Raw genomic sequence first — 14004 nt, 5'->3', positions numbered from 1 at the left:
CACAACCCTAGCACAAAATACCTGCATATACTAGTAAAATAAAACTAAAATGTTCTATCTGAAAGGTGGGGAAGTGCTATGGCAAGACTGCATACTTCCTCAGTGAGTATTTTAGAATACTTTAAGTCTAGAAGTCATTTAAACTACTATACCCATAGCAAATTAGATGAAGTTAAACTGGCCTATATAGAATCATTCAGTCTGGTAGCAAACTTTTGCTGGAAGTCTTCCTTCACTTTTTAGGTGGAAAAAAATCACACACAAAGCATAAAAAATTTTATCAGGAGAAAACACCAGAATTTTGTGCAAGCACAGAAAAATATCAATAGAGCCAAGCTCCTTAGTTTTACTGTTCCCATGTGTATCTCTTAAGAAATGCAAAACTCAAGTTCTTCTCTTGAGAAGTGGTAATGCCCAAAGGACTAAGAAGAGAATCCTATCTGAATTAATTATTCTTCGGGGATTATTCATCCATTTTTAAAAGCAAAGGTCTGTTCTGGATTAGTCATATTTATATTTATTCTTCATATTTTCAAGACAGTTACAATACACAGTGCTTCAGTGCAGTATAATTTGGGACTACCAAATGGGAAAATGAAAATAGAACGATAGTGTTTTCCATAAACACATAAATTACAGGCAGTCATAGAGTTGGCCTAGAGCTCTCAAGACTTGCTAAATCCTAATGTCCTTCCAATGAGACCTAGAGTTGTTTGTGTATTTATTTATACAGTTCCAATTTGCTCATAGCTGATAGCAAAAACGAACTGGAGAAAAGTAAACAAATGCTTAAGAGCCCACATTTCTGGTCAAATCAGGTAGAATTTTTTAGTGTTTCTTTGCATGATGTAGAAGAATGTTAGCATACTGCTAATTTTGAAGAGTCTCTCTGCTCTGTGTTATGCACATCTCTTGCTTTGTGGCAAGCCTACGGAAATATCTGCCACTACTTGAATCACACATCATCATTTTTAGGACATAAAAGAGCCACAATTTCACCTTTTGTTTAAATTCTAATGAGAATTACACTATACTCAGGGGATGGAAGGATAAGAATTCCCAAATCCCTTGAGCAAAATGCAGCTCTTAATAATAGCATTGTCTAGTACTCCCAGAGCATTTTAAATTCTATGCAGAATGAAACTCTGCTTAAAATTTCTATTGTATTTCAACTGCAAAATAGTACAGACATCAAACATTTTCTGTTTTCAACTACTGCACAAGCTACTCTTCTTGGAACATCGCTTCTTGGTGGTATAAATACATAATGTTTGGAAAATGCCATATTTTTTAATTTTCTTAAGCCATTAGGCTTTTTTTTTTTTTTTTTTTTTTGGCATGGTAGTTCATGACATCTCTGAGGCCTACAAACTTTTAATTACGTAAACCTTCCAACTTCCATGTTAACTCCTTTTTCTCTTTCTAAAGATGATGAGTTGTGACAAAGACAAGCTGGATTTTCATCTAGAATCTTAGAGGAATCCCGTGGCAAAAGAACAAGGTACACTATCAAGGCCTGCATGACTCCTGTGGTTTTGTCATTTGAAAAAATAGAAGGAAATGGAGTGAAGAAAAGCACAAATATCTCTACCTCCAAAAATCCAACCCACTTATCTCAGAATTTCAGAAAGGCTCTATTTTTAATATGAAATAATAGGTGCAGTACTAAGCCTGTATCCAGGTATTACCAGTATTTGCCCCTTTTGACTGGAAACATTTAAAAAATATTTTGGGTCTAATTTGCTTTTAAAAACAAACCTCTAAGGTTTGCTATTATGAATGGCATTCCTTCTCTGAAGTAAGAATCAAAACTTTGTAATATTTTCTGAATTCCTCAATCTTTTAGAAGTCTGCCTCCATTATGAAAAGCTGTACTTGAATGTTACTGCCTTACTCCATTGATTAACTTTTGTGCATATTCAATCAGGTTTTTTTCTTTTAATTAAAAAAAATACCTTCTGTCCTCCTATTAGTAATTCAAAACCAGCAGAATTAAGTATGTTAATACTCCTTTTTCCAAAACTTTGGTGCATTTCCTAAATTCAATGTAAAACAGGGTCAGGATAACATGAATGTGATGGGCAATGGGGGAAATGAGTTTGCCTAGATGATGGAAACAGAGGAAACTAGTTAGATCCTAGTTATACTGGCAAGAATGAATCAAGGAGAAAGATACTGTTAGTTTTGAACTGAAAATATTTGGTAAAGAAGCTTACAGACAAAATAAACAGCATCCTTGAAGTCCATTTCTAATTGATTTTACTGATTCCCCAAAGGTAGTAAAGCAATGCTAAGAATTACCTACCACAGATTTACATTAGCAACTGAATTTGAAGGTGAAAGGTAAAATCAAAAAACTAGTTAGCTTCATCTGTGTTACAAATTCAATGAACTCTTAGAAAATATGCACAACAGCAGCCTGCAGAAAGCTTTCCTTAACATATCGTACTTCTCTATTGTAAACTGAAGAACCTACGGGGTGTTAATAATTTAAGTACAATAGTACATCTTGCTTTCAATAAGATGTTTGTTCAGAAAGCACATTAAAGACTCATTCAAAACGAAGGCGATAATGCATATGTATGGTGTCTTAATAATGAGAAATCACACCTTTCTTTCTTTTTTTCTCTTTCCCAGCTCCTTCCCTCCACCCCTTTTTCAGAAGCTGCACATTTTTTAAATGAGTTGCCTGGTCAATAAGTAAAAAGAGTATTAGATGTCTTTTAACATATTTGATTTTTTAGATAAAATGGAATGCTTGAAAGATTCAACAATGATTGAAGGTGTTTCTTCACTTTACTCTAAAAGCTTTTTTGGCAAGTTCCTACCAGCAAAGCACTTCACTGCCCAGATGAGATCCTTGCAATGATTTATATTATAAAGTTACACTCCTATACTCAATATAAGCATATTAAGAGATGATAAATAACCAAAATCTAAAGACCAAAAGATATAGCAGAAAAACTAGCTCCTCTATAGTTACACATTTAAAATCCCTGCTTATATATAATCTTGATTCTGATTGTAAAGCTACCGTTTGCCATCTTCTTCATCAACTTTCTAATTGGTTTAAAATTCCTGAAGCGTGAAAAAATAAATAAATCAAGGATTACAAATGTGATTATAAATGTGTTCAAATGATTAATCACACTAATACTTATATTGGGGTCATTCTTATACAGGATCACATTAGATCTCATATAACAGAACAAAAGCATGGAAGAACTCTCTTATGGCAACCCAGATTCTAGAGGAAGTCAATGATTTCTAGACTCAAAGACTCACCTGAGAGAGTCTAAGTAGTTATAAAAGTCCAGGCAAGCTAGCAAGAGGCACTACCCTTAAAAAGTTTTCTAATGACCTGGATTTTTTTTTGCCTTTAAGACATATTTCTTAATCTAACCAGTGCCTCTTAGAAATCTGTAAACCAGAAGGCATTGCTGAGACTTTGTGAAAATAAGAATCCGAACATCAGGGGCAGGATGCTGGGGACGGACAAGTGGACAGTGGGATCCTGCTCCTGGTAGGGAATGGCAGACAAATTCTGCACGCATCTGGCGAAGCCTATTTCACATGTCTCCAAACAGGCTTCAGCATGGGCATGTTCACAGTGAATTTCTACATTAAGATGAATCTCTTCTTACTAATTATGGAGATCCTAGGAAAGGACGGTGAGAGTGCTTCAAATGCTGTAACTGCTGTATCTCCTGTCTCATTTTGAGAAAGCACTATTGAAAAACTTGCTGAAATGCCTGTTCCTACAATACGCACAGTGCATTTTTATGAATCAAAAAGGTATAAGTGATTTGATAATCATCAAATAAACACCAGAACAACCCCTAAACCCACACAATTTTACTTAAATTGATTCATTCTTACTTCCTTTGCACCTCACCTTCCTACCACTCCCAGTGCACCCACAGAGCTCTGTCCCCTGAGTAGAAAGATGTCAAAGTGCAAACCATCACTGACAGAAAAAAAGGTGTTTTCATTCCTTTCAGTGAGATATGACACATTTAATTTAAATTATACACAAATGAAAACTGTATGTCACAGAAGAGAAGGTGGCACACAGCCGTTCAGAGAATAAAATATTATCCCCCCTAAAACCTTGACCATCTGCCTGTCAATTTAAATCAATCATTCGGCATATTTTTTTCCCAAATCGCATAGGCTTTAGAAGCGTGAGGCCTTATCCAAAATGAATCAAAATCAATGAAAGATTTATTTCACTGGGGTTTGGATCAGAGCATTTTGTGAAGATACAGACAGCTTTGACACTTTGCCTGTGGTCAGTATTGTTAAAACTTCCACAAATTTATAAAGTATGTATGACTTTACTGGGAAGGGATCCCACACCTACATTGCGCCTGTGGGGACCGGTTCCCTGTACCCCAGATCTGGAGCCAAATCTAAACAGTATCATTTCCCCCAGACGCTCTTTGCACCCAAGAGGACTATCAGAGGTACAAGCTGGAAGAGAGCTGTATCCTCTCTCTGATGATCTGACAGCAAAAGTATTCTACTTTGTTTTCTTTACAGAGTTTTTCCCTCTTTCAAAAGACAACGTATGTTTACTAAACTGCCTCTTTAGAACGAAGCAGTATTAAAGCTGAAAGTTTGATGTTTTGTTTGTTTGTTTTCCAGTTGAGGCTTTTAAGATGCAATGTTTTAGCATCCACAATAAATTACAGAAAATCTTCAATCTGTAAGACACGTCAGGCACAGAGAGGTGCCTACTACTGCTCTGCTCTTGCAAGCCACCTCTTGGATCAGCTCTTGTGAGGCGAGACTTGTTTTATCTGTTATCCTTTTTATCTTCCATTTCTTTGCTGAGCAACTTTTCACTAGAGTTTTATGCAGCCAATATTTGTACTAGGAAAAAAAAAATCATAATTCCAAAGTAATATTTCCATGATCTTTTGTCTTTACTTTTAAGCCCAGTTGGTACATAAACACCAGCTTACACATTATCATCACAGCAAATTCTGTCTCAGAAATACCAGGACTCAGAAAATCATCATTTACACAGAAGAATATAAAATGACGCTATTGGTTAAAAGATAAGGCATATTGAAAGGACTTTTCATGTGGCATTTTAATGTGATAATTAATTCCTAAAAGTCTGAGTTTCAGTATTCACATAAATAAGTGGATGCTAATAGGCCGTCCATAAAGATTCCCCTTGTTAAAATACAAATGAGATATCCCTTATGTTTATACATGTGTAAGTACAATTAATATTGCAACCCAACTGGAAACAAAATTGCTTTAGTTAACCAACCATTGCAAGGCAATCAAACGTGGTATCAAATGTAATTGCAGAAGAGCCATTTAGGGAATAACAGCAATTATTTAATAGAGAATTCTCCCCTCCTTCTTTCAATTCACGTACAATTTTTTTCATGCATCTCTATGCCAGAAAACTAATTGGACCATCACAAGTGTCAAAACCACCCTCCTTTCACTCTGCAGCATACAAGAAAATTCAAACTGGCAAGGCTGTTTCATTTAGAAATATTGGTTTGTACCTCTGATTTGTAACTGCATTAATCTAAAAACATTTAAGTAGGTTTTATTTCTCCAGCTGCACCTGCAGCTAGGGAATTGGGCAATACCGATGGAGTAGGAAGCAGAGAATGGCATTTCTGTATTTGCCTGAAGCTAAGTGCTTTGGATTTGTCTTCATAAACTTCACAAATATTCTCTACAGACTCAATAGTTTTCTAACAGGTAAGTATTATTTTAGGGCTGTAGATGTAAACTGCAGTTCAGATATTTTGACTTTGTGCTTAATCAGGAAACAACATATTACAATCCCATATTAATGATTTTTTTCCTTTTTTACTCAGAAGACATTCAGTATTCTTAATTATTATTCTTAATTAATATTCCTTTGAATCATTTTGCACTTTTTAGTAAATTACTTAGTAATTGCCAAAATTATTTTGATATTTAATTATCAATGCAAAATACCAAAATCCATTATGATCTTTATTTCTGTCACTTAGCTAAAAACTAATGGTAAATATGTAAGATACATGCTCTTAACTCATTTTAGATTTTTATTTTTGCTCAAGACATTCAATATACACCTGACAAGCATTAATTTATTAACAAAAAGAATACATATAGCCCCCAGTGTCAATCTGTGTATTTAGCAAGGTGACAGAAGGATAGGAATATGAGAATACTTTAGCTAACACCAGATATTTGCTGTTCACTAAGTTGCTGGGTCACAGCTTCCCAGGTTCAAATTAATATCAGTCTGAGATTTCTATGTTCATGGCTATTTTTGGCTTTGTAAATATGAACATATTATTTCAGATAAAAACAAAATAAAATTTGAAAATTCTTAAACTTTGATAAAAATTCCTTTAACCATTGATCCTGGCAAGATCATGGAGGGGATCCTCCTGGAAACTACGCTAAGGCACATGGAGGACAGGGAGGTGATTTGAGACAGCCAACATGGCTTCACTAAGGGCAATTTGCACCTGGCAAATTTGGTAGCCTTCTACAACGGGGTTATAGCATCAGTGGAGAAGGGAAGAGCGACTGACACCAGCTACCTGGACTTGTGCAAAACATTTGACACTGTCCCACAAAACATCCTTCTCTGTAAAATGGAGAGACGTGGATTTGATGAGTGGACCACTCGGTGGATAAGGAATTGGCTGGATGGTTGCACTCAAAGAGTTGCGGTCAATGGCTCAATGTCCAGGTGGAGACCAGTGACAAGTGGTGTCCCTCAGGGGTCTGTATTGGGACCAGTATTATTTAACAGCTTTGTCAGGGACATGGACAGTGGGATTGAGTGCACCCTCAGAAAGTTTGTGGATGACTCCAAGCTGAGTGGTGTGATTGATACTCTAGAGGGAAGGGATGCCATCCAGAGGGACCTTGATAGGCTAAAGAGGTGGGCCCATGTGAACCTCGTGAAGTTTAAGGCCAAGTGCAAGGTCCTGCATGCGGGTCGGGGCAATCCCAAATTGGATACAGGCTGGGCAATGAGTAGATTGAGACCAGCCCTGTGGAGAAGGACTTGGGGGCATTGGTGGATGAAAAACTGAATATGAGCCAGCAATGTGCGCTAGCAGTTCAGAAAGCCAATTGCATCCTGGGCTGCATCAGGTGCGGCCAGAAGGTTGAGGGAGGTGATTCTACCCCTCTGCTCAGCTCTCGTGAGACCCCACCTGCAGTACTGTGTTCAGCTCTGGGGCCCCCAGCATAAGAAAGACATGGACCTGTTGGAGCAGCTCCAGAGGAGGGCCACAAAGATGATCAGAGGGCTGGAGCACCTCCCCTATGAGGACAGGCTGAGAGAGTTGAGGTTGTTCAGCCTGGGGAAGAGAAGGCTCTGGGGAGACCTTATAGCAGCCTTCCAGTACTTAAAGGGGGCCTACAGGAAAGATGGGGAGGGACTCTTTATCAGGGAGTGTAGGATGAGGGGTAATGGTTTTAAACTGAAAGAGGGTAGATTTAGATTAGATATTACGAAGAAGTTCTTTACTGTGAGGGTGGTGAGACACTGGAACAGGTTTCCCAGAGAAGCTGTGGATGCCCCATCCCTGGAAGTGTTTAAGGCCAGGTTGGATGGGGCTTTGAGCAACATGGTCTAGTGGAAGGTGTCCCTGCCCATGGCAGGGGGGTTGGAACTAGATGATCTTTAATGTCCCTTCCAACTCAAACCATTCTATGATTCTATGATTCTATGATTTATCAAAAAGCGAAAACTTAAATTTTCACTTTTGTTTTTCTTTGCTTGGTCTTCTTGAAGTAGCTGGAATATAATATACCTTAGTACTAGAAATATTGGAAGAAATTCTACTCTCAATTCAGTTACAAATAGTAGGGAAAAGGGATGTTAGTAGACGTGGATTTGTGTTTCTATTAATGGTTTAGTCCCAACTTTTTTTCTAAAAGGCAAGCAAATTCTGTCCTTTAGAGAATTCTGACAGCCTTTACATGAAATTATAAGCTGAAACAACAAAAATGAGGCTGTGGGACCAAATCTGGATCCTCAAAGATTTTTCCCTGTACTAGCTAATTTCAAAAGACCATTCTGAGGATGCTGAATTTTGATTATACTGCAACATTAACCTGCAAATAAAATCTTTAAAAATCTTTAATGTTTACATGCTTTTTTGCTGCAAACGGTGCAATAAACATTCATAGTTTGAATAAGGTGTTAGAACAGGCACACTGGCAGTCTTTTGATTGACACATCCCTTGCAGCTCTGTATAGAACTCGATATTACGGCCAGCCCTCTTTGCCCTTCCTCTTTTGGATTTGTTCCACTGAAGTCAGCCCATATATACTTCCCCAGAAGGAATGTTTGTGATATTTTCTCCTTAAAAGTCCATAGGCTATTATTCAGCTGCAATCTGTCAAGGACATTGCTGATCGTGAGCTCATTAGAAGCAGAAATAGATTGTCCCAAAGAGTTTCTTTCTAGAGTGACTCATGTGCAATGCTGCTGGAAGGGCTTTCATCACCCAAACCGAAAGCCTGGACAAGAAATAAACCTCGTATAGCATGATGTAGACCATTCATAATGCTATCAGAAGTACTTTAAGAACCGTCATCCTGAGAAAGTTTTATAGTATATCTTCTATTTTCCATCATAAGCCATTAGGAGAATGAATCTTCCAGTGAAAATTAAGTTTATCAGAAAGATCTGTGTGCAAACTAATTTGAGCAGGCATTTTGTGAAAAGTAGGCCAGAAGAGAAGAAAGATTACTTCTGGCAAAAATGGAACAAATTAAATTATAAGAGGCTTAATACATTTATTTGAAATTTAATTGCATAACCTAATGTCAAGGTTATTATATGGTGCACACTGTTCTCATCCAAATTCAAAACTGAGCACAAGCTAGGTTTGCAGTTACTTGATTATAAATCCAACTGCAGTTTTTTTTCTTTTATACTGACCATAGTCTTTGCCTGAGCCACAACATTAATATAAAATCACATTTCAAAATTACTTCGAGATCTCTCCTTGGCAATGAATTCTGATAAGACCAGAAGCCTCTCTGGTGTGACTGACTTCCACTGCAAGTAAAGGGCAAAAAGAAAACCAAAAGCTGAGATGGTGGTGTTGGTGTGATGCCAGTGAGTACAGTAAGAAGCAAAATGATTAGAAAGAGCATTTGACTGCATTCACACGGTTCTGCACTGAGTCCATCAAACCTGCAGGTTTTGTTTTCTATTCAAAACAGAGACAGATTAGCAGAAAAGGTCGCTGTAGCATTCTCATTATTGCATCCCTATGGAATACGTATTCTGCATTTTACCATGTATTAGAAGCTGTGCCTGTGCAGAGAGCACACTTAAAAGCATTCAGGCTGTGTCCAGACCCTCCTTGAACTCCTAAAAGCCAGTCACTCCTACCTGAATTATTTGGCCTGACATTAGGTTTGGGGTTTTTTTGTCTGTTTGTTTTCAGATCTCCAAGTGTCTGAGGAACACTGGGTCAGAAAGGACATTATAGAAAACCATTGTGCATTTAACTGTGTGCCACTATGATTCTAGTGGATGTGCAAACACAGTCTAGGTTTGTAGCAGCATCACATAAAAGCACCATCTTCTTTTATTTCTGAAGGAACAGGTAATGAAGGCATAATAAATGACTTTGACACTTAGCAGGAAACTGTAGCCTAAAATTAACAGGCTTATAATCATGCAGCACAATATTAATTTTGAGCGCTGATAAAGAATTAATGTTGTACATTTTACAATCACCTCACTTGTTTTTCAGTACAGTCTGAAATGATTGAAGAAGATAGTTTAGTGTTTGACCAGGTTAGGGTCTCTTTCAGTAGTACTAGAATATTGAAGAGAAGAGATGCAGTTATTAAAGTATAGAAAAGGATGCTAAAAAAATAGTCTATGGCTCCCAATATAGACAGTCATGTAGATACCCAAATCCTTCTGTATTAAGCTTTTTCCTGCATTTTTCCACCACACAAGCAAAAAACAACTTGTAAAAACCTTGTCTGTGATTCTGTGCTTCAGTGCTTGGAGTAGCACACTTTTCACTGGTAGTAACCATCACTCAGATGTCTTCTCTGTAATCATTCCTTGTAAGTCAAAACAAACAGATGTCTTGTGTACACCTCGGAGCTACACCCCTGGGTCTGCAAGGCTCTCTATGAGCTTCTGAAGTGAAAAGTCCACTTTATTCTCTAGACACTCAGACTGAGACTCTGTTTACTGAATAAAATAAAATGCCATTCATAGTCAATGACTCCTTCTGTGGTGGATATATAAACAACGTGTTCGTAAGAATATAGTTAACATTTCAAAGAGGAAAAATCTGAGAAGGTTAAAAGGAGAAAAACTGAAACTTACCCCAAACTCATCCCTCCACTGATGTGATGCTTGGTACTTCTCTGCTTCTTTAGCGAGGCGCTGAAGACCAAAGAGAGAGAGGACATACATTTTAGTCTTTACTGATTCATCACATAGCAAAATCTTTCTGTTTTGATTTCTTCATACACGTTTCTCTATATATTTATGCTTTTTGCACTTACTTGAAAATTATGTATATTTGAGTAAAGATGCACCATGTCATTTCAAAAATGCTATTTCCTGTATTATTTGCTTTTTTAAGTACTGTAATCATGCGTTAGAAAACTTAACCATCATTCCAATGTCATTTAAGAAGTTCTAGTTAAGTTCAAAATCCATCAATATCCTTCTGAAAATACTTTCTCCTTACACACATCACCTTGCCTTATATGTATTAGTTTAATCTACCATCCAATGACAAGTATTTATTAGAATCTTAAAGCACTGCATTATGGACATTTATTTCTCCATTAAATTATTTAGCTTCAATTAGAGGAAGTAGTGACATCCCCTGTGATTATTAGTGACCCATAAAAACTCAGTAATTTGGACTAGCTGTAGTCTGGTCCCATGGACTGAATACACATTAACAGTTGGAGAGTAACAGGCATGCTCCTAGAGGGCATTTTTCCCATTTAAATTAATTTGAAAGAAATCTAGTTTGTCCACTTAGCCCCACGGTAAGCAAAGCACAGCGCACAGGAACGATCAGATGATCCTCTTGCACATCAGTCTCTTGAAGAGACACATCCATTGGGTTGGTGACATGTCCCTCCTCACACAAAAGTCTGTCTTTGTAAAAAAGGTGGTTGTACACGCTTATGAGGAGTTTACTACAACTCTGCACATGAAAGTTGCCAAGCGTAATGCGTGTTCTCCAGCATCCCCGGCGCCGGCAGCCCTGGAGGCAAGCACCCATCCCAAAAGCAAACAAGCTCACTCTGAAGCAGCAGCTACCTGATGTGAACGTAGTTCATGTGGACTTAGCCATGTCTCAATTGTTGACTGACTTACTTTGAGAACTGAATTATTGTATAGCCCAATAAAAATGTTAGCAGCTGTTTCTAGGCAGTCATGGTCCCTTTCTAAGAGAAATAGCCTGGCTATACCCACCAGATAACTAGGGATGAACGCGCTTTACTGTGTAACATGTGCACAGCAAGCCTCATGATCGTTTTAGTATTCAGACCAATTCCTACACAAAATGAACTGGTGGTCTAAGTCACATTTTCAGTTGAGTCAACTGTCAGTTCTTGCTAACAACCAAGAGGAACATGACCAGAAAGTTCACGTAAGCTGGAATCGCAGAGATGCTGCTGTCCGAATCTCACCTCAGCCCCAGTCTGATAGCAAGCGCTATGTTATCTGATCCCATGCGGGCAGTCCCTCTCCCCGCTCTAACAACTATCAGGATGATAAATTTCACAAAGCAAAGCTTAGGATCTTTTCCTTTCTTTTACATTTGCAATCATCCTATATAAACAAAAAACCCCCAACAAATCTATGTGCTCTGCTGCCAGAAAATAAGTGTCCCCACTCATTCGTATTATCGTCAATTCAAATGGTTCTTAGCTAATAGAAAGCTACTAGCACTTACAGGCATTGCCGCTGGAGGTACCCTCCAGAGTAGCCGAGAACCACATTTACAAAAGAAAAACTATGATATAATTTGATGCATTAGACTGGGAAAAAGCACAGTACAACTCTCCCTTGATAGCACTGGACAAACACCTCAGATACCTGCAATATTTTCAGTTTTCTGGTAATATACTAGACCAATTTTGTCCATCTAATTTCATCACTCACTATAGCCAGTTCTGCATCTCAATTTGGCCTATCCTCTGATGAGTTCAAGCTGATTAAGTGGTGTTTCACCAGATTGTAGCAAAGTGAGATATGACACCTACTACACGTGTAAAAAGCTGCAGTTAACACTGCCCTCAGATCTCCCTCACAGTCTGCTTCGTTACCTTAAGGCACCCAGTGAACCATACTTGTTTTCTATGACAGGCAGTAGAACCCAAATGCACAAACTGAAAAATGGATTATGAAGAGACATATATAACGAGCATTAACATTACTATGAATTTCGCATGGAGACAACTGCAGCCACACTTAAAATCCCTCACCTTCGTGAAAAGTTGGTAGATTCTTCAGCTAATCTGTACTATAAAGCAAAAATGCTCAAAGCAAATTTAAAAGTAAAAGGTTTTGTTTGGTTGGTTGGTTGGTTTTTTGGGGGGGTGGTTGTTCTCAAATGGAGAAAAAAAGAATATTCCCCACCAAATTCTTCTCCTTGAAAAATTTTTCAGTCAGGTTTAAGTTGGAACCCACCCTAACTGTCTAAACAACCTGCTAAATAACTCTATGCACAATTTCAACAGCTCTATATCTTAGAATAGCTTCCAGAATGAGAAGTTGTCCTTTGAGGTATGCGTACAGAGCATAAGGTTAAAGGTTGTGAAAGGCAGTCAAGCTCATGCGAAAGCACAAGCAACCAGTTACAGTGATGACCAGAGAGACAATGGCTGTGTTCCTTCACTCAACCAAACCAACCCCCACGCATGACCATGAGCCAGGCCTCTGATTACCCAGCTCATCTCCAGCAGAAGACTTTATCAATGTTTATGTGCAGGCTATCATAAGGACACATATCATGCAAGGACCTCATTTTCAAGAAGGAGGTGTTTTTTCAAAAGATATGGTTTGGCTGATAGGAAGTCTGTGCGTGCAAAACCCAGAATCATTCTCTCCTGTGTAATACCTTTGCTATTTTTAGGAAAGATAACGGAAGATTATTCAAAATAAATTACATAAAAATTAAAAAGTATTTTGTGAAGCTAAGGTGTTCTGAGAGGTTCCTCATTTCTGTGCAAGGAGAAATGCTACTGCTACAGCAACACGGAGACATTCCATGACTGAGACATCTAACGACTGAGACATTGCCCCTTTCACAGCCAGTGCTTTGTTAAGAGCAAGCGTAAGAAGTCAGGACTCTTGGGTCTAAAATAGCCAGACTGTGAGGCAAACTCAGGTTACCTATGACCTTTATTGTGACACAAGGCGAGACTAATTTTTCATCTCTCTCCAAGAAATCATGCCTGTTTCCTTGTGAGGTATGCAAATGTCAGGTCTGGCCTTCCCTGTTTTGATGGAGGAGTCTCTGGAGAAGGCCAAGAGGAGGAACACAATGGCAGGCTGACACTGCCCGTCTCCCCCTCATTACAAGGAGAGTTTAATAAGGTAACACCTTCTTTAAGACCATGACCCACTGCAGTTCCCTACAGATTTCTCTAGGACATACTAAAATGTTGAGATACATATTTTTGTATGTAAGAAAATAAGCAGAAATCGTTCTAAAACAAACGTGCAAAACAGTACTTCTGCATATTAGGTTTTAATCATTTCTTACTCCGTGCCTCTCTATGCGTGCTGTGAAGATAAAAGCTGTGAGATGTTTTCAGGCCTTGAATGAAGCTCTATTTAACATCACCTTTTTAGCTAGAGAGGATGAAAAACCAAACACCACTAAAAAGGGGAAAAGGAACAAAACTAACACATAACAGAAACATTCTGGCTTCCTTCAAGGTAAAACACCTCTAGTTTGTACAGTCTGCTTCAGAACAAGGATTTTCAGATTATGGCAATG

General features: G+C 38.1%; 1 protein-coding gene across 6 annotated transcripts in view; it reads right to left on the bottom strand.

Moving 5' to 3' along the window:
* Positions 1-14004, bottom strand: part of CACNA2D1 (calcium voltage-gated channel auxiliary subunit alpha2delta 1) — a 434905-nt gene that overhangs the window by 224964 nt on the left and 195937 nt on the right. For all 6 annotated transcript variants that reach the window (XM_075489919.1, XM_075489999.1, XM_075490084.1 and 3 more), the window contains exon 4: positions 10356-10415. In XM_075489919.1, the coding sequence (XP_075346034.1) occupies positions 10356-10415 (60 nt within the window). The remainder of the gene's footprint in view (positions 1-10355; positions 10416-14004) is intronic.

Source organism: Mycteria americana, chromosome 1 (genome assembly GCF_035582795.1).
Source record: "Mycteria americana isolate JAX WOST 10 ecotype Jacksonville Zoo and Gardens chromosome 1, USCA_MyAme_1.0, whole genome shotgun sequence".
Classification (NCBI taxonomy): Eukaryota; Metazoa; Chordata; class Aves; order Ciconiiformes; family Ciconiidae; genus Mycteria; species Mycteria americana.
Note: the sequence above shows the minus strand (reverse complement) of the source record. Positions and strands in the feature narration are given on the sequence as shown.